The sequence below is a fragment of the Sphaeramia orbicularis genome, chromosome 13, assembly GCF_902148855.1.
Source record: "Sphaeramia orbicularis chromosome 13, fSphaOr1.1, whole genome shotgun sequence".
Classification (NCBI taxonomy): domain Eukaryota; kingdom Metazoa; phylum Chordata; class Actinopteri; order Kurtiformes; family Apogonidae; genus Sphaeramia; species Sphaeramia orbicularis.
Window position 1 is genome coordinate 48,475,045 of NC_043969.1, and position 27,070 is coordinate 48,502,114.

At 40.0% G+C, this 27,070-nt stretch overlaps 2 protein-coding genes, 2 non-coding genes and 1 pseudogene across 6 annotated transcripts in view; all 5 read left to right on the plus strand.

Moving 5' to 3' along the window:
• The window catches only part of LOC115431032 (NACHT, LRR and PYD domains-containing protein 14-like), a 69,341-nt gene extending 68,216 nt beyond the window's left edge, over positions 1–1,125 (plus strand). For all 3 annotated transcript variants that reach the window (XM_030151271.1, XM_030151269.1, XM_030151270.1), the window contains 2 exons: positions 462–635; positions 792–1,125. In XM_030151271.1, coding sequence (XP_030007131.1) covers positions 462–635; positions 792–807 — 190 coding nt within the window. In that variant the 3' untranslated portion in view covers positions 808–1,125. The remainder of the gene's footprint in view (positions 1–461; positions 636–791) is intronic.
• A 4,746-nt stretch (positions 1,126–5,871) lies between these two features.
• Positions 5,872–5,943, plus strand: trnaq-cug (transfer RNA glutamine (anticodon CUG)). Its single transcript has one exon. It is a non-coding gene; the product is annotated as a tRNA-Gln (tRNA).
• Positions 5,944–8,267: 2,324 nt separating this feature from the next.
• Positions 8,268–8,350, plus strand: trnal-cag (transfer RNA leucine (anticodon CAG)). The gene has a single exon. It is a non-coding gene; the product is annotated as a tRNA-Leu (tRNA).
• LOC115431697 (zinc finger protein 782-like) lies at positions 8,274–12,267 on the plus strand. The gene is made up of 4 exons (XM_030152323.1): positions 8,274–8,325; positions 8,655–8,966; positions 9,531–9,728; positions 10,890–12,267. The coding sequence occupies exons 1-4, from the start codon at positions 8,274–8,276 to the stop codon at positions 11,999–12,001; spliced, it is 1,674 nt and encodes a 557-aa protein (XP_030008183.1). The 3' UTR covers positions 12,002–12,267.
• A 4,355-nt stretch (positions 12,268–16,622) lies between these two features.
• Positions 16,623–27,070, plus strand: part of LOC115431044 (RNA-binding protein Musashi homolog 2-like) — a 49,959-nt pseudogene continuing 39,511 nt past the window's right edge.

Sequence of the window (27,070 nt, forward strand, 5' to 3'; positions counted from 1 at the left end):
CATCTGCTTTCACTGATTACAATTCATGTTTCTGAATTCTGGACTCTAATCCTCCTCTGACAGCGTAAGCCTCGTTATCTCTTTAGAGTCATTAGTTTAAGGGTTCACTTCCTTTTTCCAGTTCCACTGTGAGGGTTTAAGAGCTGTGCACAATTAAGATCTGAAATATTATAGTTGTTTGTGTGGTTTTGGGTTCAACACATTGTGTTTGTCTGTACTGGTGACTTAGATGAGGATCACATTTTATGAGCAATTCATGCAGAAAACTTTGAGGGTTCACATAGTTTTTGTTACCACTCTATAGTTTACACAATTTAATGTTTTATTTTCCGCAAATTACAGTCAGTAAAAACTGTTTGGTTGAAATGAATGTTGAATATTTTACATTCACATTGAAAACCTAAATATATTTGGCTGAAATGTTAATTAATTTTAATCTCCATCATTTATTCTTTATTCAGGTTGTTTAAATGCAGTTTGTCAAAAATCAGCTGTTCTTATCTGGCGGCAGCTCTGAAGTCCAATCCCTCACATCTGATAGAACTCAACTTAAGTCAGAACAACCTGAAGGGTTCAGATGTTAAAGAACTGGAGGCCCTTGTTCAGAGTCCACACTGTAAACTGGAGAAACTGAAGTAAGTAATGTCAGTTTGTGCTGGTTTGGTGAACACCTCCATGATTAGAAGTCTGTTTGATTAGTTTTATGGATTCCTCTGTCGTTTGAATAAATTAAGAAATGTCACAGTAAACATTTATTTCTGATCTCCGTTTGTATTTTCTTCTTTCTTCAGATGGCGGTCTCTGTAACAGTCGCTGGGATCAGGACTGTGTGAGGATCAGCTGAGTCCAGATGATCTACAGATGTTAAAGCAGCAGCAGATCCTCATTTTATTCTCCTCCTGTCAGTTCTTAAACTGTAGCTCCTCAGGTCTTCTCCTCCACTCCTCAGATCTTCTCCTCCACTCCTCACCCCTCCCTCCGGTGATGTCAGAGAAGGTGAGGCAGACTTCCTGTAGCTCCGCCTCCTTGGTCCTCCATGTGATTTTAAAGGAAGTGAAACATCCTTCCAGATGATTCACTGAGAAGGATTAATGAGTAACCATGAAGCAGCGAGGAGTTGAGGAGCTGACAAATAAGGAACTGAGAAGAGGTTTTTCATTTGATGTACAGTCTGAACCAGTGTGTTCTGTGGATGTCACTGAGTTATTTTGTGCTGCCACCCTGTGGACTAATGGAGAAATACACTTTTTACCTGAAAACTTTACCTTTTATCAGGCAAGTGACTATTTTTGGTCATTTCCAAATACATTACAAGACAGTGACATCAGCAGTTCCAGTGAGGACAGTGAGTCCACAATCTGAGGTCCAATGTGGTCTCCAGGGTCTGTCAGGTCCAGCTGTGCATGAACAGTGAGTGGACCTGCTTTGTTTGGTTCCATGAAGTAATGGTACTAATGTGAGGACTGATGTTCAAAGGGATCATGTGGATGTGGACAGGGGTCTGGACCAGCACGCATGTTGTTGTGATGTTCTAAAAGTGATGTTCTAGTGTCTGAAAATACATGTTCCTTTTACTGTAAATGTGTTTTTCTTTTCCATTTACTTTTTTTTTTCCAACTTACAGTTAAGGAACCAAATATGTTAAATTCATACTCAACAAACCCCTCCCTTTTTTATTCACTAGCATATTCCTCATTGGGGATTTTCCCTTTTTCTTTGTCATAATGTGGTTCTTTTTAACACTTCCAAATTAATGTACATGTAAATAACTGAATATTTTCATCATAACCATCACAATCACTACAATAATAATCATTTTTTGTTGGACTTTTTAATCTACAATGTCATTAAGAACGATAACAAACATTGCTTTCTCATAGAAAATGAATGAAATTAGCACACTTTAATTTAAAATGGCATTTTTTTCCAATAAACATGGTCAAACTAATTAAAACTAGAGTTACAGATAAATATTGTTGCACTGTTTAATGTCACTATGCACAACGACAAACATTACTTTCACACAGAAAATTAATAAAATAAGCACAGTTGAATTGCATAACTTAAAAAAAGACAACTATTCACAATAAACACTCTCAAGTAAACAATAATGACAACTATTTACAGTTACTGAGGAGCAAGTAGCCTACAGTCTATTTAGGACACTTCCTCCTCATCTCTTCCAGTCAGTCCTCTTTAGTTACAGTTTCAGCCTTTGGCGCTAATACACAGGCTGAGTCCACGACATAGTCAAAGTATTTATGACATGCCAAATAACACCTTAGTAAATGTTCACTTACCTTAAGGCAGTGGTTTCCAACGTTTTTTGGCTCATGACTCCATTTCATCATCACAAATTTCTGGCGACCCCCGACATTCAAAACAGATCCTGTAATAGTTTCCCAGCCAGCGTGTCCATGTGGGCCCCAGAAGGGTTACATTTGGACTGCATGGACCCCATTTAGGTTTGTCCGCAGTTTCCATGGTGATCCCACGTGTTTGCCCATATCAGAATCACAGACCTGAATATCTCATATTATTTATTTTTCGCACTATTTTATCCCATGATATTTATTTTTCATGTTATTTACAACACTTAAATTCTATGTTTTATAAATGTCTTAGTTTGCATTACTTTTTATTTTTTAATGTACTTAACTGTGCCTTTTACTGATATTTGTTGTTATTTTACTGATATTTTTTGTCTGTCTGTAACTTCTTGCACTGAACCAGAGAGCTTTACCTCAGGTTCTTGTACTTGGTGTAATGACAATAAAGAGATTCTGATTCTGATTCTGATATGGGCAAACACATGTGAGGCCACCATGGAAACTGCAGACAAACCCACATGGGACCCTTATATGCAGCCCAGTTGTAACCCTTTTGGGGCCCACATGGACATGCTGGGCGCGTTGCTATATTATGTTGCAAATAAATGTTCATTTTAGACGATATTTAGTCTATATAATGTATATTATTATGGACAGAGGCAGTAAATCCAGGTGTAGATTACTGCACAAAGGGAGAATTGGATTTTCCTTGGTCAGGATATGTACAGTCAGTCCAGCTTGGATTTACAAGGAGGACAATTAAGACTGAACAGACAAGAACTGAAACTATGAATTATGAAAGAGCTGCAGCATCTGAAACCGACCACAATGAACATTTGAAAGAAACAGAACCACAGTGCTTCAGTTTCAGCTTCAGTTTGTCTTTTATGTTTGTGATTGTCTCTGTCAACTCACCATATATTTTTTATCAGTGAGTTTTTTTTTTGTTGTTGTTTTTTTTTTTTTTTTTTTTTTTATCAATTATTAGACATTTCAGGCAACCCCATTTGAATTCCAGACCCTAAGGTTGAAAATCACTGCCTTAAGGCGTCCATCCCAGTTCAGAAGCCTGAGGTAACCTGTGGTGACAGCGCTCCTCCACCCTGATTGGTCAAATGTTGGAAATGTTGGAAGAGAGGGGAGAATGGGCCACAGTGATTGGATGAGAATATTGGAGGGGCGGAATGTGATTGGCCCTCCCGTCAAATATTTTCCAACATTTCCCCAGCCGTTCTGAGATCATATTCTACCTTGGAAGCGTGGGTTCGAATCCCACTTCTGACAACAAGTTTTCATTTCACAAGCCGTCCTGGACAGAAGACAGAAGAGTAAACAAACAAAAACATCTAAGCAGCAAAACCTGAATGTTTCTGTTTCAAAGTTATGTGATCTTCCACTAGAGGAGGATGTGATGTTACTGGTTGCTTTTTAAAAAAGATGAACTGAAGAAACTTGGTGAAGCAAATATGATAGTGTGATGATGATGATGATGATGATGATGATGATGATGATGATGATGATGATGATGATGAGGATGAGGATGAGGATGAAGATGAGGATGACAATGATGACAGTTTCTGACAAGATTTCTTTTCAAAAATTGTCAAATAGCCCCTTTGGCATCTTCCTCTGACATTTGTTGTCAAAAATGTTTGTCACCATTCAGTATTTTCCACCCTTTACACGTCTTTGAACATACCATGGTGCATTTGGGTGTACTGGTTCCATGGTGTAATGGTTAGTACTCTGGACTCTGAATCCAGCGATCTGAGTTCAAATCTTGGTGGAACTTACAGGTAATTTTCCAGAGAACACATGAACATGTCTTGTGTTTCTGCAGAAAGTTGTGTTTTTTATGTGTGCAGTTCTACAGCTCTCCAAAACAGAACATGGGATGCACTGTTTCTGATTTTCTTCTTTGGTCCCTGAATGCCCCATCTATACGGTCAGGATGGCCGAGCGGTCTAAGGCAGTCTCCCCTGGAGGCGTGGGTTTGAATCCCACTTCTGACAACAACTTTTCACTTCACAAGCCGTCCTGAACGGTCCAGTAATCAGACTGATGGAACCTGCATTAACAACATTTCATCAGGAAAATTCACTAGAATGTTTGGTGTGTGTCACAGGCTGTAGCATATCTGGCTCCTTTTTAAAAAGGATGAACTGAGCCTTGGTGGAGCTAATATGATAGTGTGATGATGACAGATTTGTTATCAAGAATTGTCCAAAAGCACTTTTGGCATCTCCCACTGTTTACAGGTCTTTGAATATACCATGGTCACTTCAGGTGCAGTGGTTTGATGGTGTAATGGTTAGCACTTTGGACCCTGAATCCACCCATCCAAGTTCAAATCTAGGTTTAATGTGTTCAGATGGTAGAACCCATTTCCTCATCGATAAGAGGGTTTTTAATATGGATTTCATATTTGTTGACTGTTTCCTGTAAAATTATTGAAGTCACAGAACACCTTCTCCAAACTCTGATGTCGAACCTTTGTTTAGTAACAAAGGTGGAATTAATGCTTTTAAAAAGGATGAACGTAAGAACTTGGAGGAGGAGCAGATAGAACTAGAAAAGCACTCAGAGAGCACAGACCTCTGCCAAGACAGATCTGCCCCCCCCCCCCCCCCCCCCAATCACCACCTAAATTTAATCATTTGTTCCTTGTGCCAGTGTCAGCGTTTCCTGAAAATTTCATGAAAATCTGTCCATAACATTTTGAGTTATCTTGCTAACTAACTAACCAACAAACAAACAAACCCCGGCAAAAACATAACCTTCTTGGCGGAGGTCACCAGATAGAAGCATATATAAACCTGACAGAAACATATGTCAATGAAAAATGTGTCGTAAAAGGGATTTTCAGTGTTAAATGTAAATGTCCACAGAGTCCACATTCCACAGTGGATGTGAATGATTTTGTGTCAGATACAAGATATTGTTCTAAGTTACGGGTGGATCAAATTGGAGGCTAATCGGAGTCGTTTTGAATTTTTTATGAATTTTTGAAAATTGTTCATTGATGAGAGATAGGAAAATGGTAGATTTTGTGACCTTGCTGTGGCCTTGAACTTTGGCCTACTTGGCCCAAAATTTACTGGGTTGGTCCCAGGGCCTAGGCCTATCTGTGGTACAATTTGGTCAAGATGGTTGGAATAGTTTTCCCGTAAAGTTGCTAACAAACAAACACGCAAAGCAAAGTGATCACAGTACCTCCTGGCGGAGGTAATAATGATACTGACAGATACACATTCAAATCTCAGTAGAACCTGTGATTTAGTTGAAATTCTATGAAAAATCCCTCCTTTATTGACGATGTTTACGTCACCAACAGCAGCTTTCATGAACTGAAGAAACTTGTTGGAGCATATACGATAGTGTGATGATGATGACAGTTTCTGACAAGATTTCTTTTCAAAAAGTGTCAAATAGCACCTTTGGCATCTTCCTCTGACATTCGTTGTCAAAAACATTTGTCACAATTAAGCATTTTCCAATTTTTACATGTGTTTGAACACACCATGATGCACATTCAGACAAGGGTTCCATGGTGTAATGGTTAGCACTCTGGACTCTGAATCCTGTGGTTTGAGTTCAAATCACAGTGGAAACTACATTTAATTTTCCAGAGAACACTCCAATCCACTTTATTTATGTAGCACATTTGAACAAGAACGTTTCCAATGTGCTACACATCATAAAAACAATAAAACAACAACAAGAACCACTAAAAACAATAAATAATCAAAGCTGCAAGCAGCATTGGGTGGGACCTCACACTCTGGCCGGGTTCCCCCTCCCATGCCACCACCCGTCACCGGTCACACCTCCCTCTGCCCATTCTTGGTTTTTTTTGGGAAGATTTATGTTCTTTTCACATTTATAATAAGGCTTTTATTTTGAAAAAACATACTGTGTGTGTGTGTGTGTGTGTGTGTGTGTGTGTGTGTGGCAGTGAGAGAGAGAGAATCAGTTATAATCTTTTTTTTTTTTAATTATGCAGGTTGGATCAGTAATAGTAGTAGTAGTAGTAATAGTAGTAATTGCAGTAGTAGTCACACACACACACACACACACACACAGTTGCTATGGACTCTCCATGGTTGCTATGGGAGCATAAACATGGCAGGTGCACCTGATCATCACTAACGACCTTTAGAGCAGACATGAACTCCAAAACCACCTGTCAAACAAACTGACGTCAATCCATAACAGTACCTCCTATCTGAAAAATTCTTGCTCATCAGGCGTTTTGAAAGTGTATAGAACGTTTTAATCTATATGTTGAAACAAAGTCAGAACTGAATCAGCAGTGACTGTACGAAGGCGGAGTTAGTCAAACATGTCATGTTCATTCATTCATTCATTCATTCATTCATTCATTATCCACCACTTATCCGAGGCCGGGTCGCGGGGGTAACAGTCTAAGCAGGGATGCCCAGACTTCCCTCTCCCCACCCAGACTCCTCCTCCAGCTCTTCCGGGGGGACCCCGAGGCGTTCCCAGGCCAGCCAAGAGACATAGTCTCTCCAGCGTGTCCTGGGTCTTCCCCGAGGTCTCCTCCCGGTGGGACATGCCTGGAACACCTCCCCAGGGAGGCGTCCAGGAGGCATCTGAAACAGATGCCCGAGCCACCTCAGCTGGCCCCTCTCGATGTGGAGGAGCAGCGGCTCTACTCCGAGCTCCTCCCTGGTGACTGAGCTCCTCACCCTATCCCTAAGGGTGCGCCCAGCCACCCGACGGAGGAAGCTCATTTCGACCGCTTGTATCCGGGATCTTGTCCTTTTGGTCATGACCCAAAGCTCATGACCATAGTCAAACATGTGAGTGAGACAAATGCAACACAGGAGGGAAGGAGGGAAAAATCATCAGTTGTTGTGTTTGGAGGCCCATAGATCAAAAACTAAACACTTTAAGATTAAAATGTGAACAGTCTTGGAAAGAAAAGAGTTTTCCCTACATTCTGATGTATAATTTGTTACTGTAACCCCAGAAATATGAGAGTTATGATGAGTTGTTTCTAAACTTTCTAACAAAAAACAGCCTCTCCACTCTGTTTGAGCAGGAAGATTTCAGCCAATCAGCTGTCAGCATGTGTGTGCATGCGCACGTTCAGGTCACATGGCTCCTATAGATCAGACATGTGAGTCAATACAGTTAATACTACAGTTCACTCAGACACCATTTCTCACATAAATTGCTGTCAATCCAAAACCGTACATCGTATTTCAAAAATTTTTTCACAGGAGTTATCTGCTGTGTTTTGTGAACGTTTTAATATATAATATGTGGAGGAAAAGTCCAAACTGAATTTTCAGTTTCAGACTTCGCAACTTTCTGGGCTTATAAAAAAAAATCTAAGTTATAAAAAAAGTGCGAGATCACTTTTTTTGAGAAGGGTTCACTCTATCTTTTGGTGCTATTTAGACGCCAATAAGATAAACGGTGTGATACGAGTTAGTTTTAGAAATTTTATTTTGAAAGGCATATTGCGAACTTCCTGTTGGCATTAGCTCATAGGTGTCAGTGTATGATTTCTTGGGCCCAATGAGACAAAAATTTTGGCGTTTGTTTCATGTTCCTACAACATTCCTATTGGCCGCTAGGGTCATTTTTGTGTATCTAGGGGGCGCTAGAGAGCTCATTTTGACACCTATAGGGTTAATTTTTACATTTTATAAAATTTTTCGCATATGTGCCAAATTTGGTGAGTTTTTGAGCATGGTTAGGGGGTCAAATTCCAGTTTAAAGTGGCGGGAGAATTAAAAATGAACGAAATACAACTGTGTGAGTGAAGGACAGGGCCTCTCCCCGTGGGCTCGGTCCCTAAATACATAGAACTACAGCCATGCTCATTAACATTAACACATTAGCATATCTTGTGTTACTGCAAAAAGTCTGATTTTTTTCTTGGTCCATGAACATGCCATTTCCATCGTCAGGATGGCCGAGCGGTCTAAGGCGCTGCGTTCAGGTCGCAGTCTCCCCTGGAGGCGTGGGTTCGAATCCCACTTCTGACAACAGTTTTTCGTTTCTAAAGCCATGAAAAACCAGTTTGGTTTTAAAGTTTTGATATGATCTTCACCAGAGGAGGCTGTGATGTTACTGGTTTCAGTTTAAAAAGGATGAAATGAGGAAACTTGGTGGCACAAAAATTAAACATTACATGAACGTTAACGATAAATTCTTCATGTTTTAACAAATAAATCATCTTCTTTTTTAACTTGAAAGGTTCGTGTGTCTCGATAACCAGACAGTGTTTTGTTCTGACACTAAACTTTCCTCTTTTTTTTCTTTTTCTTTTCTTCTTCTACTGTGGCTCAGATCCGTGGCTGGTGATGTCATACCTGCTGGAGCCACAGGGGGCAGCAGTGGACCGGAAGTCACCTCTACTGTCCAGAACACACACGAAGAAGAGGCGTCCGTCCGCTCGGTGTCCCCCGGTGGGTCCGCACAGGCCCGTGTCCGTCCACGTTCGTCCGTGTGAGTTCAACGTTAAACGAAGCGGCTGCTTTTGCACCTTTTTCGCTCTTCACGCGCAGCTCCGGCTGAAGCTGACGCTCACCTGCGGCTCTGGGTCTTCGGTGGACAAACAAAGAGCGCATGCGCGATGTCCAGGGAGCGACGCGGTGGACGGTACGGGTTGTGTTGTTGTAGGTGTGCAGATGTGGTCCAGATGTTCACGAGTCCGAACCCAACTGTCATCAGAACCCAACACACTTTACAGTCCACATGGATTCACTCTAAGGCCAGATGAGGTCACACGAAAGTGAATATAAGTGTCAAAAATTAAAATTTCTCAAATAGACTTTTTTTTTTTTTTTTTTAAGCTTAAAAACTGTATTTCATGGAACTGTTTACAAATTTTAAGTATCACTTGTTGAAAAAAGATATAACTGATTATGTAAAGTTATACTTCTGACATATATGTAAATGCACGATTAACTTTAATAATAATATTTGTTCACACTCAAATATGTAAATGCACGATTAACTTTAATAATAATGTTTGTTCTAGACTCACATATATAAATGCACAATTAACTTTAATGATAATATTTGTCCAGACTCATATTTGTAAATGCACGATTAACTTTAATAATAATGTTTGTTCTAGACTCACATATATAAATGCACGATTAACTTTAATAATAATATTTGTCCAGACTCATATTTGTAAATGCACTATTTGTGTTGTAGTGTGTGATGCAGACGTCCAGCAGGGGTCAGGGGTTCAAGAGGAGGTTCCCCATGAGCATCAGGACCAGAGCCCCAGTCTGGACCAGGAGGATCCACAACCGGCCCACGATACAGAGGAACAGGAAGAACTGGAGGAACTGGGAACCGGTCCAGAGGGAGAACCGCCTCAAGGCCTCATGCATCTGATATCAGTGTCAGGTACACAGCTTTAAAGGAGATGGTGCATTATGGGATATATGAGTCTGACATGTGACCTGTGCTTCACATTCTGGTTTCTTCAGCTGCTTTGTAAACACAGATAATCAGTGAGGCTCAATTTAATGTCTTTATGTGGATGTGAATATGACAGTGAAAAAACACAACTTCTATTAGTTAATTTTTCAACCCTTTTTCAACACAAATAAAGGCATCAACCGTGTGAAACGTACGACACACAACAACAATGACAACGATGGATCTGTTGATTCGTAGCCTGTTTGAACATCCAAACCAGGGCTGGGCTACCTGTGGCTCCTGAGCTGCATTTGGCCCCTTCAAAAAATAAATAAATAAAAATAAAAAACTTAAATTTTTTTTTTTTTTTTACACATTTTGCAACTATTATCGCAACCATAAAATCATTCCTCTGCTATGTTACTTCAAATAAATCCAAAAAAAGAAGTAGTAGAAAAAGACTACTACTATTACTACTACAACTATCACTACTATTACTATTACTACTACTATTACTATCACTACTACTACTATTACTATTATTACTAGTACAATTACTATCACTACTATTACTATCCCTACTACTATTACTACTACTACTACTATTATTATTACTATAACTACCACTACTATTACGAGTACTACTACTACTACTTTTAATGGTTTAAAAGTGTGTGTGTGAATATACATATATATATATATATATATACACACACACACACACACACACACATATATACATATATATATATATACATATATATATACACATAGTTCAGACTCTGGAGCCTGTGTGTTATTTTTTTCTGTGTCATGAGTCCAAGAGGAAATTACAATCCTCAGTTTCATCACCAGAGCTGAGTCGACATCCTGGAGTGTTTAACATTAGCAGCTAGCGTTAGCGAATGAGCACCTGAAACGCTGAGCTGAACCCTTAGATCAATTATACAATCACACTGGAAACTGAAATACGAACTGTAGTTTGAATTTGATTAGAATTCTGTTAAACTCTTGACCTTTGACATGTTCGGTGGGCGGAGCCTGTGGACAGGAAGAACTTCAGACAAAGAGAACAAAGCAAAGAAACTTGAGGGAAAACAGTGTCCAGGCTTCCAGTGTCAGATAACCCGTTTCTGTGTGTTTTAGAGAGTTCTGCAGACGTCCAGCAGCTGTTGGTGGTTAAAGAGGAGGTTCCCCATGAGCATCAGGACCAGAGCCCCAGTCTGGAGCAGGAGGATCCAGATCCAGCCTATGTTAAAGAGGAACAGGAGGAGCTGTGGACCGGTCAGTGGATGGAGGAGGCCCATATCACCAAGTTCCCGTCCACTCCTGTCCCTGTGAAGAGTGAAGACCATGAAGAGGAAGCTCAGTCCTCACACCTTCAGAGACTAGATGGAGAGGACTGTGGAGGACCAGAACCTGCCAACAGAGTCCATGCACATGGACATTTACAAAGACAGACTGAAGACTCTGAGGACACTGAGGACAGCGAAGACTGGACAGAGAGACCTGAACCTGGGTCACATGTGGACAAGAAGACAGAGGCTCCATCCAGCAGATCAACTGAACAGATGGAAACAGAAGATGATGGAGAAGACTGTGGAGGACCAGAACCACACATGAACCCAGTCCACAGAAAGGACTCAAACAGAAGAGCTGGACCTTCTAAGTCCAAGAGTAGAAGAAACTTTGACAACAATAGTTCTGTGGACGTTACAAGAGCCAGAGCGTTGGGTTCTTCTGTAGGAGGTACCGCATCATCTCAGAAAAACATGAACAGTAACATGGAAAATAATGAGAGTTTAAGGGAGTTAGGAGGTAAAAGGAAGCGACACCTCTGCTGCGACTGCGGTAAAACCTTCAGCCAGAGTTCACATCTGAAGAGACACATGAGGATTCACACCGGAGAGAAACCCTTCTGTTGTTCAGTTTGTAAGAAATGTTTCAAACACAAACACGACGTCAGGATACACATGGCAACGCACACAGGAGAGAAACAGTTCGGATGTTCAGTTTGTGGTAAAAGATTTATTCAGAAGGCAAACTTAGAAATTCACATGAGACTCCACACGGGAGAGAAACCGTTCTGTTGTTTAGAATGTGGCACGAGGTTCACAGTCAAGTCACACTTAGACATTCACGTCAGGGTTCACACGGGAGAGAAACCTTTCAGCTGCTCCGTCTGTAACCGCCGGTTCAGTCAGAGGAGCGCCGTTCAGAGACATATGAAGGTCCATAAACCACAGAAGGACGGTTAATGACGGCGACTGTTTCATGAAGCAGGACCACAAAGGTCAGAGGGAACTGTGGGTTTCAGTATCACAAAGGTGTTCACAGGGAGAAATGACCACAATGACCCAGACCTGCTCCGGACCCTGGTCTGCTGGATCAGAACATGTCAGAGCGCCACCTACTGACCAGTCCATGAACAGGGCTGTCAAACTCATTTTAGTTCAGGAGCCACATTCAACACAATCGGATCTCAAGTGGGCGGGACCAGTGAAATAATAACCTATAAATAAATAATAACTCAGTTTTTTCTCTTTTTTTTCATGTAAAAAAAGTAAGGTTCAAGGTTACTTTATTTGTACCTGTGGGTAGATTTGTTTTGCAGTCGAGGTGATTGCTTTGGCATTACAGCAAGACATACACTGAACCTGTTCGGCAGGTACATGATCGAGCTTCCAGACAGGACAGAAGGTGCTCAGTGTTCCACCATTCATCAGTATAGCAGCATGGAGAAGTAAAAGAATAAAAGAAATAAATCAGATCAAATAAATAAAAACAAGATGCAATAAAACAATAAAAACCCAGAGAAGATACAAACAGTCTGGGAGAAAAACCAGGATAAGAACAGAAAATTTTAAAATTGGAAGTCACAATAATAATAAATAGAGCAAAGAAATAAGATAAATAACTAAAATAAGTAAATAAACTGCAATGTCAGTATTTCTTTTTGAGTTCAGTGACGGCGACAGGAACACAGCTGTTTTTATAAACACTGTGTCCTGCACCTGGAGACTAAAAACCTCCGTCCAGAGGAAAGGAACTGAAATTCACCTCCTACAGGACGGTAGTCATTATGAAGAACTGATGAGTCCATCCTCTGGACCTGTTTAGTGGACAGGGAGGCGGGACAAGACTGGGACACACCAATCAGGCGACTGGACCATCTGACTATTTGATTCAGTGAGTTTCTCTGCAGCTGAGGTCTGACTGAACCATGTAACCAGGCAAAAAGAGAAAACAGACTCAATAAAGGAACGATAAAACAAAGTTAAAATGGTTGGGTCAGTGTGGAAGTGTGCCAGTTTTCTAAGGCAGTGGAGGCGCTGAAGGCCCTGTTTACACACACATCTGCAGTTTTCATTAAAACTCAGTTTTTCATCGATTACAGTCCCAGTAAAAGTGCAGTTTTAATATTATGATCTCAACTTCTCAGTTTCGTATTTATGTCTCAACTTGCAGATCACAGTGGATCTACGAAGGCACAGAACATTTTTACCATGTGTCCAGTACCGGCTCCACTCGGCCTTTTCACATTTCCATTACGCAAAAGGACCTAGAATCTGGTACCTGGTTTTTTACTAGTTTTTTGGTATTTACTTCACCGAGGTTCCAAGAGATACTAAAATGTGACGTGTAAACACTGCAGACCACTGATTGGTCAGAGAGTTGTCTCTGCGTCATTGTGTTATCAATGTGCAGCGACCTGCCATTTTTAAAAAGCAGATGCAGAAGTTGACAGTAAATGTACCAGTAAGTTAATCCACATGATGACAGCCCCAAAACGACACCATGGTCAGTCCAGGAGGTTCAGACATTTCTGTCTTTGGTGGCCAACAAAAAAAATCAGCATAAGCTTTGACGGGAGAACACACAATGAATGAGTTTATCAGCAACTCTCTGAGCAGACGACAAGGAAAGTTCCATGCCCTGTTGCTATGACAACCAGGTACTCTAAAGTCGGTAGTATCCTGTAATGGAAACAGACTCCTGGTACCCAAGTTGAGCCGGTTCCATGTTGTGGAAACGCAGCATTAGTGTCAAGCCTCATTTTTGTCAAATTTCCACTTATTTTTCTTAAGAAATAACAGGTTGGTCATGGCTGTTTAGATTATTCACATTTTTTGTGAAAGGATAGTTTGTGAATGTAAGCAGGTAAATGTACTTTTTCACATTATTTTCAGGATATTTCACCCCAACTTTCATTTCCACATTCCACTGGTCTTATTTAAATCTGCACTCCTTCAAAATAACCAAAAAAAATGTGTTGAATACAATCAAACCGTGAAACCTCATGAAGTTTTAGTTTGTCGGTGGTCTGCCTTAGTTTCATCACCTGAGGAGTTGGAGAAAAAAAATTAGATGAATTTCTCTGTCAGTCCACATGGGGACACTGCAACACAAACCAAAGCAGTCACATTCACTCCTGTTTACATGACATGCTTTAACATGTGGATCATCTGGATTCAGCTGATCCTCACACAGTCCTGACCACATTGACAGAAAAAAAAAAAAAAAAAATTTGATGTGAGTAGAAAACAAGCAGAGATCAGAAATAAATACAAACTAAAATCAAACAGGCTTCTGATCAGGAACATGTTCTTCAAACATCAGGATCCAACTCTTCTGACTCTCCAGTCTCCAGTTCAGGTGTGGACTCTGCACCAGGTGGGTCAGTTCTTTAACTCTTTCATGCATGAATTATCAAAACCAGAGTCAAGATTTTTTTTCCTGAGTGTTTTTATTCCTTTATAGGCAGAAAAAAATCAATGCAACTGAATTTTTTTAAATGAACCTATTTTTCATGGAGTTACAAAAATGTTCACTCAGCTGGACACCACATCCAGAACCAGCATTCATCTAGACCTGGTAGAACCACATGAGTCTGGGTTACTGTGGAGAATCCTTAGACCACATCCAGAACCGGCATTCATCCAGACCTCGTAGAACCACATGGGTCTGGAGACTTTTGAGAATCTTTAGACCACATCCAGAACTGGCATTCCTCTAGACCTGGTAGAACCACATGAGTCTGGGTTACTGTGGAGAATCCTTAGACCACATCCAGAACCAGCATTCATCTAGACCTGATAGAACTACTGGATCTCTGTGGAGAACCTGAGTCCAGTCCAGACTTTACTGGTCCCAAATGAAGTCTTATGTGAACTGAGTCCAGAAGCTTTGTGGATTCTCTGGACTCTGAGGGATCAGGGATGGACCAGGACTCAGTGGAAACCAAGAGGACCATCCAGACCGGTCCTAGAACTCGGTGTCTGTGCTGGTCTGGGGGTCAAAGGTCATTGTCATGTGATGCTGAACTATTTACTCAGTGGTTTATGGTTTGTGTTTGAGCTTTTGGCTGAATGGACGCCACCTTTCAGCCTCTGGTTCTGATACTTGCACCTCCTCCACACAGTGGCGCTGATCCTCCAGGTGGACACCATGATGATGACGATGATGACGACACATGGACTCGTTTGTACCGATGTGTTCTACGCCGTACATGTTGACCTTCACACAAACCAACACAAATTGGTAAATGACAGTTGAAATTGTTCTTTCAAGGCGGAGTCTAAAGGTCATGTTCTGTCTCAGAGAAGGGGGGGTATGGGGGGGGGGGGGGTACTGACGAAGAGACAAACCAGCGTTAATTGAGCTCTCACTTTGAGTCCGCCGCCGCCCCCAGCTGTTTCCACCACAGTCAGACATCATCACAACAAACCGCTGTCACTGAGCCTGTTTACAACACCACTATGTTAGAGAAGTGTGTGTGTGTGTGTGTGTGTGTGTGTGTGTGTGTCACACTAACTCTGTACAGAGCTGGCTGCTACAGTTTGTCTCATGTATTTTTGGTTAATGAACAGACTCGTGAAAATGGAAAGTTGATCAGACCAATATTTTGGCAGATTTTAGTACTTTTAGAACACATCAGCCTTACAGTCATGTTGCTATGGCCAGAACACTCTGGTGGTGACTGCTGGACAAATGTGGTACAGCATGAATAAATAAATAAACAACAGCATAAAAACTACCACATCTAGAACCTGTGGATCCACACGAGTCAATGCACTGGTTATAATTACTGTTATTATTATTCGATTGCTTATTGTTTGTTGCTGCTGTTAACTGGGAAATGTCCTCATGGTGGGATAAAGAAAGTCTTATCTTATCTTAGTTTATCTGATCTTTTCTTATCTTATTTTATCTTATCTCATCTTATTTTAAGTCATGTTATCTTATTTTATCTCATCTTGTCTTATTTTAAGTCATCTTATCTTATTTTATCTTATCTTTTCTTATTTTATTTTATCTTATCTCATCTTATCTTATTTTAAGTCATCTTATCTTATTTTATTTTATCTCCTTCATTTATCTTATTTTATTTTATCTTATCTCATTTCATCTTATTTTATTTTATCATATCTTATCTCATCGTATCGTATCTTATTTCCAACTTTATTGAACATATATGAGTATACAATACATACATTTTGAACAAACAACAAGACGTCAAAAAGGAAAAAGCATTTGAACAAATAAGTTGAAGAAAATAATGCATAGATTTAAAGACACAAAGCAGGATAGACAAATAATAAATAAATAAAGTAAATAAATAAAATTAACAAATCTATAAAATCCTCCTTTAAACCGGACAGAAAAACCGACGTGACGTTTATCGCGATCACAGGTTGACGTTTAATCGAACGCGTCACGTGACACAAGCACACGGCTCCTGGGGGGGCGTGTCGCGGCCATGACGTCATCGTGAAGGGCTCGGAGGCGGGGCCACGGACCGAGTCGATCCACGTGTGACGGGGCTCCGCGTCCCCGGCTCCGGTTCACCGCCGCCCCGCTCCGCTCCGAGCCGCACACCGACCCGCCGGTGCGCGTGGATCCGCGACTCAGCGCCTGCAGCCGGGGACGCAGACATGGAGGCGGACGGAGGAGCCCGGAGCCCCGCGGATCCGCAGCACGACCCGGGGTAAGGGGAGAGCCGGTCCGGCCGTCGGTGCACCGGAGGCGACGGCGGCTCGGTGTCACCTCTGGAAGGAGAGGAGGAGGGGGGGGGGGGGGGGGGTACCACCGGGCCTGCCCCCCCCCCCCCTCCACGGTGCATCCATCCGCGGATCCAGAGACGGAACTCCGCCGTTCATCCGTGTTTGACAGATTTAGATGAAAATGAGGAGGATTTTTACCGGATCCGGTGACTGTGGGTCCGGTTGGATTATATGTTTGGCTGTGATTTTTTTTTTTTTTAAATGGGGTTTAGCTTTTGGTTTGTTTGTTTGTTTGTCTCAGTTTTGTCTCTGGTTTAGTTTTTATTTCGTGTTTGTCTCTGATTTATTTATTTATTTATGTTTTCTTGGGGTTTTTTTTGTTTGAGTTTTCATCTGTTTTAGTTTTTATTTCGTGTTTGTTTTTTTCCCCCAGTTTTTGTGTCTGGTCTAGTTTTTATTTCATGTTTGTCTCTGGTTTATTTTATTTTTATTTTCTTGGGGTTTTTTGTTTGTTTGTTTCAGTTTTTGTCTCTGGTTTAGTTTTATTTCATGTTTGTCTCTAGTTTATTTATTTTGTCTTGTTTTTTTTGTTTGTTTGTTTTTTTTCCAGTGTTTGTCTGTAGTTTACTTTTCGTTTCCAGTGTTTGTTTCTCTTTTACTGTTTTATTTGGAACTTCATTCAGAAAAGCAGAGCTTTAGCTTTTGGGTCGGACTGATCTAGGTTTGAACCAGATTCTCTGAACAGTTTTCATCTATAATTCTTTCCACTGTTGTTTTGTTGAACCCTCACATGGATCCAGACCTCCTCTGGGTTTTGTAGATCCGGGTCTACTATAGGTCTGGTCTGGTTCTTCTCTGTAGGAGGAGGTTCTGGACCGGGTCTGGTTCTGAGGATCCACCCGATCATCTGGACTGACTTCAGTTCTCTGCTTTGTCTTTGCAGGAAGATGTTTGTGGGCGGCCTCAGCTGGCAGACGTCCCCAGGTAAGACCCCATGTGAGGAGGTCCAGGACCAGCTGGTCCTCCATCCCACCTGCACCTGACCTTCACCAGTTCAATCCTTTTGTCTCTTTTTCAGACAACCTCAGAGATTATTTCAACAAATTTGGAGAAATCAGAGAATGTATGGTCATGAGAGACCCGACCACCAAACGCTCCAGGTAAAACAACACATCACACACTGTAAAAAAACCCTGTAATTTAACAGAATTTTTACCGTTTATTTTGGAGATTTTTCCTGTATTTTTAAGATACGGGAAAATATCAATGACGTCACAAAAACAGACTGATTTTACACGTCAAATGTAAAATAACATGAAAAAACTGTAACTGTGAATAAAAAAAAAATGGAAATTTTATGGTTAAAGAAATTTGTTTTCTTTTCACAGAAAAATTCAAAAATACATTTGCAAATATATCATAATTTCACAAATATTTCTTTTCTATTTATGAGATTAAACTGTTAATTAAAAGTTTAATACTGTAAAAAAATAATAAAACGAGATAAAATTACTAACAATTAACCGTAAAAGAAGTATTTGTTCTGTAAGTTTAACCAGACTTGTTTGTTAATTGACAAATATCTTGTGTAATTACAGGAGGTTTCACAATGAAAATGTAGAATAAATGTATTTGTATAACATGAATAAGCAATGAGAAACTGTCCAAATACAGTTTTTATCAGTGGATTGTACAACTTAGTCTCATTGAAAATTATATATATATATATGTAATTTGATTGTTTTAATGCATGTAAATATTCTTTATTAAACATTACAAAGTAAAAAAATATGCAAAATCTCACGTAAAATTTAGGGCAAAAAAATATATTTTAATTATGGAAAATTACCGTATTTTTATGAGATGGTTATTTTCTGTTATTTAACAGCATTTTTTTTGGCACCCCTGCTGCCGGAATAATACCGTTTTTTTTACGTTTTTTTTTGTTTGTTTTGTTTTTTTACAGTGCATATTAGAGAAAACTGTGAATTTGCAGGATTTAATCCAGATCTAAAGGTTAAATGGCGTTAAAATGGACCAAAAGAGCTGCTGAGGACACTCCATAATGAGGCTGTAAATCACATATGATGATTAAATAATAATGAGATCAGATCAGACCTCATTAATCCTGAAGGAAATTGAGCCAAATCGATTTCTCAGATCATTTATAAGCAGGGGTGTCAAACCCATTTTAGTTCAGGGGCTACATTCACCCCAGTATGATCTCCAGTGGGCCAGACCAGTAAAATAAGAACAATGAAAAAAGTACAATTACATGATGATAATGTTTACATCTACAACGTTTCCTTAAAAATCTGAATAACATGAACTTTAAATGTCTTAAGAAAAACAAGTGGAATTTTAACAATATTCTGCCTCAGTTGATCATTTACACATGTGCATTACAACTTACATTACAATTACAAATACACAAACCATTTAGCAACAAATTGCATTTACTTCTCTGAAGACATTTCAGGTTGTTCAGGTTATTCACATTTTTGTAAAAAGGATAGTTTGTTAATATAAACATTTTCATGTAGTTTTATTTTTTACTCTAAAACAAAGATAAACTCTGCAGTTGTCATCGTTTGTAGGTTATTAGAACATTTTACTGTTCTGACCCAGTGGACATCTAACTGGTCTGTATGTGGAACCTGAATTAAAATGGTTTTTACACTGTTGATCGATAATATCTTCAGTGTAATTTTTGCATTTCACAAATTCATTTTATGGGCCAGATTGGACCCTTTGGCGGACCGGATTTGGCCCCCGGGCCGCATGTTTGACACCTGTGGACTAGATAGCAGAACCAGTACGTCCTGCGTCCTTCATCTGGTTTGTGTTTGTCTGCAGGGGCTTTGGCTTCATCACCTTCACAGAAAGTTCCAGCGTCGATAAAGTCCTCGCTCATCCTCACCACGAGCTGGACTCCAAAACAGTACGTTCACATGGACAACCACATGTAAAACCACATGCAGAACCACATGCAGAACCTCATGTAAAACCTCATGTAGAACCACATGTAGATCCACATATAGAACCACATGCAGAACCACATGCAGAACCTCATGTAAAACCACATGTAGAACCACATGTAGATCCACATATAGAACCACATGCAGAACCACATGCAGAACCTCATGTAAAACCACATGTAGAACCACATATAGAACCACATGTAGAACCACATATAGAACCACATGTAGAACCACATGTAGAACCACATATAGAACCACATATAGAACCACATGCAGAACCCATCTGCATGTTGGTTCTGGTTCTACTCACCCTTCAGTGTTGTCTTTTCTTTAATAAAACCTCCTTTAATGTGTTAGACAGACTTTTTCTCCTAGTCTGAACCCTTTGACCTTTTATTCTACTTAATGTGTTCTGAATGTTTTGACATTTCGTTCTTACTGTTAAAAAGGACGACGCTGTTCTTACCTTGTCTCCGACACAAACTGCCCAGTGTGCCATTCAAAGACATGAATAAAATACAGAATTTAGTAAAATAATAAGAATCAGAATACTTTATTAATTCCAGGGGAAATTGTGTTGTGTTGCAGTCGCTCCGTGTAAATAAAGGAAATAAATTATCAATACAACAAATATAGATATAAAGCTCTAAATAAATATCTACCAAATATATATATTAAAAACAGACCCTATTAGAACACCAGTAAAATAGTAAACAGTAAAAATAAGAATGAAAATAAAAATATACTAAAACTGATACAGATATAAAATAATAGGGTAGATAGGATAGAAACATCTAAAAACAGTAAAACAAATCAAAAGCATTAAGTCTGAAACTCTTTCGTAAATACACAGATGTCACTGTTTTCCACTGAAACCAGGACCAAACATTAAGACATGTTCATATCAGTGGGTTCTGATAATTATCACTATGTAAAATCCATATTTCTGTACAGTTTTAAGGCTGATTCTTGGTCCTGATTGAAAGCTGGAGAAACCAGACGGTTGTTAATGAATTTACACGAAGTGACAAAAGAAGAATGTTTTCTGCGATAATGTATGTGTCATACTTTAATACTTTTTAAATTTCTTTTTTATTTCAGTTTCATGTTGTGACAAACGTGTGTCATCTGAGTTCTGACGTTAAGAGGATTATTTATGGTTTGAGACTTTTCTGTTTGGTCAGAATGTGATAAAACTGTCCAGAAATCCAACAGTTAAAAGTCTTCAAAGGATTAAAAGTTTTTTCAATATTAAAACATGTGTCAGTGAAATTATATAAAACGACACATCAGTCAATTTTTTGGTGCCTTTGCTCATATCTTGACTAAAAATAAGCCATAAAAAGGCAAAAGGAGACATGAATATCGTAACATTTTGTGGCTTAAACAATTATTAAAATGTTGGAGTTTAGAATTAAAATAAGTTGTTCATATTTGTTTAGATTATTCATGTTTTATTGTTAAAGGATAGTTTGTTATTGTAAATATTTTCACAGTGTAATGTTATTTTTTTCACATTAAAACCAAGAAGAACATATATAGTCATTATTTATAGGTTATTATGTTGTTGTTCTGCTTTAGATCATATTGGTCTAAATCTGAAACCTGAACTAAAACACTTTGAACAGCTGATTGTTAATATCTTCAGTTTAATTTTTTTTACTGAAGGACCGGATTGGACCCTTTGACGGGCTGGTTTTGGCCCACAGGCCACGTGTTCGACACCCCTGCTGTAGTTTCATTTGAACTCATTGTAACCTGGTGTTTTGTTGTTATTGTTATTCTTCTGTTTTTTTCCTTCAGATTGACCCTAAAGTCGCCTTCCCCCGACGAGCTCAGCCCAAGGTGAGACTCATGGTTTTATTAGCGTTTCTGTCGGACTGAGGTGGATTTAGGTTTGTTTTGTTTGTTTGGGTCTTGGGTCTTTGAACGTCCTCTGGTTCTGGTTCTGAATCTGCAGACCTGATGGATCTACAGCTGTTGATTGCTCCTGCATGAGCTGAAACATGATGGAATGTTAAGATGTGGTTGAGTTTGTGAAGTTTTTTTTTTTTTTTTTTTAATTGTTTGAACAATTGAACAGTATATATACATTAGGCCTGTAACGGTTCACAAAATTTTCAGTTCGGTATGTTTTCGGTTTTGAAAGCCACGGTTCGCTTTTTTTTTTTTTTTTTTTCAGTTCGGCACGGAAAGAAAGAAAATCCCTCAAAATGTCTTCAATTCATTTATGAATTTTTGAACATTTTCCCCCCAGTTTTTGGAGACAATAGAATATAGAAAAACAGGAATAATATGATTCTGCTGCTATAAATGAAATAGAAAATAAAATAAATAAAATATTACTAAATGTATTTTAAACATTAGTATTGCACTTTTCCCTGAAAGGTAGTTTTGAACAAACAATAAAAATGTAATCCCAGTTCTGTCAGTTCACATTCTGCAGAAAAATAACAACAACAAAAAAATTCCACATGAAGTGCAACATTACGAAGAGGACAAACTGGTATTCTGTTGAAACAAACTGAAGAGCAACATTGACGACAAAATAAACCAAATTATTTATTTTAGGACAGAGAACAAACTGTTTAGGCCACTTTGTGTATTTGTCAAAAACACAGGGGGGGGGGGGTGTTATTTATTTATTTTTTTGTGGGGGGGCAGTTATATACCAGTCCATAACTAACGTGATTAAAGCTGGCATGAAACGAAAGTGAAACTTTACATACTTTCAATGTCCAACTCCTGGGTTCTATTCCTCTATTATACAGCGTGTGTGTGTGTGTGTGTGTGTGTGTGTGAAAGACAGAGAGAGAGCGAGAGAGGGGTAGTGTTAGTGTTTTAGAACTAATGTATCACTTAAAATCCCCTTCACACCCCGATTACAACCGATTAATTAAATGTTTTAACACAAAGATAAAAACTTTTAATCACCTGTGGAATGGACAGAACTGAAAAAAACACCATCCAATCATTTTAACCACCCCATCGAAATGATTGAACGGTGATATGTCAGTCAAACTCAACTGTCATTTGTCCCTCCCCCCTCCCTCCTCTGTGCATACCCCTCTTCGAGCATGAATCATGCATTCTCAGAGGTTTGGAGCAAATGGTACAGGAAACAAAGTCAGAGCCAGAATTGAAACACATTTTTCTGATGACCAGACATAGTTTTATTTAATGGGTCAATAATGTAAAGCGCTTTTGTTGTCTAGAAAGGCGCTACATAAACCCAATCCATTATTATTATTATTTACAAATGGCAGAAATGACAAAAAAAAGACAAAAAAAAAACCCAGAAATATCCTTAACTTTTTGTTCGTAGTGTAGGTATGAACTGGGGCTGTTCCGCCGACAAACATAATAATGAAATGCACAGATTACAGCGTTCAAAGCAAACTTTCGTGGGCTGCTAGCCTGACATCAGTCCGACTGTAATCAGCTGTTCGTACCAGCCCGAGGTTACTTAGAACACGAATCAAAATAAGTGAAAAGTCGCATCTGTAGATCGGAATTCAGAGGTATGGACGGATCCATGGAGAGGGGTGGGGGTGACTTGTAAGAGCAGAGGGGGGTGGGGGGAGTGGGGGTGTTAATGGTTCTGGTCTGGCTTAATAATTCCATTTAATAATTCCGGTCTGGCTTAACTGTTTCGGTCTGGTTTAACTGTTCCAGTCTTGCTTAACGGTTCTGGTCTGGTTTAATAATTCCAGTCTGGTTTAAAGGTTCCGGTCTGGCTTAATGGTTCTGGTCTGGTTTAAAGGTTCCGGTCTGGTTAAATGGTTCTGGTCTGGTTTAATGGATCTGGTCTGGTTTAAAGGTTCCGGTCTGGTTAAATGGTTCTGGTCTGGTTTAATGGATCTGGTCTGGTTTAAAGGTTCCGGTCTGGTTTAATGGTTCTGGTCTGGTTTAATGGATCTGGTCTGGTTTATTGGTTCCAGTCCGGTTTAACAGTTCCGGTTTTGCTTAACGGTTCTGGTCTGGTTTATTGGTTCCGGTCTGGCTTAACGATTCTGATCTGGTTTAACAGTTCTAGTCTGGTTTAAGGGTTACTGTCTGGTTTAACCGTTCTGGTCTTGCTCAACGGTTCTAGTCTGGTTTAATAATTCCGGTCTGGTTTAATGGTTCCGATCTGGTTTAATGGTTCCTGTCTAGTTTAATGGTTCTGGTCTGGCTTAATGGTTCTGGTCCGGTCTAACGGGTCCGGTCTTTACAGATTTTCAGTCTAATTCTTCAACAGTTTTACAACAAACTCTACTTTATTCAGTTGGAAAATTATGTGTGAACTGACAAACATCATGTGAGTAAATGATGGACTGAATGACTGCTCAGTCATTGTGCTTTTTTTTTTAATACAGTCCCATGATGCACCTCAGGAGGGGGCGGGGCTTCACCTTTCTATGTCTGCTTCTCTACAACCTCCCAGTTCTCAGTCATTCTTGGTTGTTTCGTTTCTCTGTGGTTGTCAGTGTCTTCGTTTCCGTGGCGTCCGCTCTGACCCGAGTCGTCTGATTGGTCCTGACCGCTTCTGTCCATCTCTCTCCGTCCGTCTCGCCATTTCTCTCCCTCTCGTCTATGCAAACTCACTTCCTCTCCGGCGGCCTGTCTGCTTCGCTGCAGCTTTTCCTGCTGCATGATAAATCTGCTGCTAAATTTAGCCGCCGTTTTTCTCAAGCAGTGAGGGATTACTGGCAGAGCATGAGGGAGGATGACAAGGGGGAGAGCAGTGGTAGACCCCCCCACCCATACCCCCCCCACCATCCACCACCGCCGAGGATGAGGGGACGCCACTGTGGACCCGTGGACGCCATGGTCACATCTGTCTAAAAATAGTCAGGAGTCATTTTCCTCGAGTCTGGCTTCGTTCGTGTAAATAAACTGGTTTTTATTAAGTCAGAAAAGGTCGAGTCAGTTTTCACCGATGTTTCAACACGAAAACCGTCAAACCTTTACATTCTCACATCACGGCAGCACATGACCTCATTTAATGAAGCCTTGAAAGAAAAACCGTATTTCACACCTTAAGCCGTTTAATCCCACTGGCAACAATTAATCGATGGTTATTTAAATGTTTTATGAGACTATAAAACACAGTAATTGCATCGTTGGCCTGATTTCCTGCTCAGTCGAATGTTTTTACCTGCGTTCGAGAAGTCGCAGACGTTCAAAAGCACTATTCGGACTGAATGAGTTTTACATGGTGTGGTGTCAGAAACCAGTATTTTAATCAAAAGTATTCAATTTGTTTTCAGAAGTATTTAACCTGTGTTCATTTGCATGCCAGAAGTTCTTCTTAGTGTAATGTGAAGATCAGACCAGAGTAGCTGACTTTTTTTTCCTGGGAGAACCACTACAAAAAGACACCAGCGCTCATGGAAAGTTTTCAAAACGTGGTGGACAAAAAGTACATGTGAGTGGAAATTTTGGACATTCTGGGAAATAATGCTGTGTTCCAGGCCAGTTTTTGAGCTCGGAAGTCACCACTTCAAACCACGACTCATGACTTTGTAACGTTCCAGGCAAGTCAAGCCAAACTGCCTGAGCGCAAGGAATTGTGGGCGTTAGATGTAAACAAACCAACATGACGGACCATATGTTAGGCTCTTTTACAGTCATTTCTATCGCCAGAGGTGTTTGTTCTTTGCTTATTTGAGGGAAACAGAGGAGGAAAAACAACGCATAAGGCAGAGAAGCTGGTCTACCTTTTATGTTATGTTATTTGTATGTTTGGATACGTATTTAGCATTAAGTTATTCTTGCTTTTGGACTTTGGAGTTATTTTGGACTTTGGAGTTATTGGACTGAAAACTAGTTAACGCTAGAGCAGCTGCTGATTATGCAGAACATGTGCAGAGAAATAATATCAGAACAATACCTTATTTTAATAAACAATTTGCATAAACACCACATCCAGGGGGGCTGCCATTGCTACATGATGTCAGAACTCGGAACTGGGAGAACATGGATCTAGTTCGAGTTCACAGGTGGGAAGTCACAGGTTTGACTGACATTCCAGTGCCTTTTCACCAGTAGAAGGTTGGAAAAACACGAGTTACGGGTTGCCTGGAATGCAGCATAATTTACACATTCTTGGAAAAAGTTCCATAATTATATTTGATAAACTAATACTGGGAAATAGTTGCATTTGTACAGGGTGTCTCAAAAAATGTATACACACTTTAAATAATTGTAAAGTAGGTGTTTATTAAAATTCATTTAATTTTCAAAATGCAATTGAATTCCCAAACATCCTTTTATTGTTTTGTCTGTTCCTCCTGTTCTCAAACTGACGTCCGTTCTGGTCCAGACTCTGCTGACAACGCCAAGCAATGGAATCGCACACATCACCAAACAGTTCCCTTGGTATTTGTGTGCATTCACGTTCAAGTGGCTGCTCTCAGTTCAGCGACTGTTCCAGGGCTCATAGCGTAGACTTTGTCTTTTAGGGATCCACATAAAAAACAGTCTAGTTCTGTGATAGTCTGGTGAACTGGACAAACAGGTGGATTGGACGGAGGGGTTTCGTTGAATACCCTCTGCGTTCACCAGACCTCACACCACTAGACTGTTTTTATGGGGATACCTAAAAGACAAATGCCGCGTTTCCACAACGTGGAATCAGCTCGACTCGACTCTGGTACCAGGTCCTATTCCTGGAGACCGTTTCCATTATAGGATACCACAGACTTTACAGTACCTGGAGGTCATAGCGATGCAGCACGTTACTTCTGTGTCATCTGCTCAGAGTTGCAGATAAACCCGTTCGTTGCCTGTTGTCTCGTCAAGCTCATGCTGAATTTTTACGTCGGCCACTTAATCTCCTCGACCAACCATGGTGTAGTTTTGTGGGCTGTCATCATGTGGATTAATCTACTGCTATATTTACTGTAAACTTCCCTCTGACCAATCAGTGGTCTGCAGTGTTTACACATCAGGTTTTTGTATCTGTTCCCCAGTCTTGGAACCTCAACGAAGGTGATACCCAAAAACTAGTACCGGGCACCAGATTCCAGGTCCCTTTTCGTAATGTAAACGCAAAAAGGCCAAGTCGAGTCGAGTCAAACTGGTACCACATAGTGGGAACACGGCAAAAGTCTACACTATGAGACCTGCAACAGTCGCTGAATTGAGAACAGCCATTGAACGTGAATGCACGCAAATACCACGGGAAATGTTTGGTGATGTGTGCGATTCCATTGCTTGGCGTTGTCAGCAGAGTCTGGACCAGAACGGACGTCAGTTTGAGAACAGGAGGAACAGACACAACAATAAAAGGATGTTTGTAAAAATTCTATTACATTGTGAAAATTAAATGAATTTTAATAAACACCTACTTTACAGT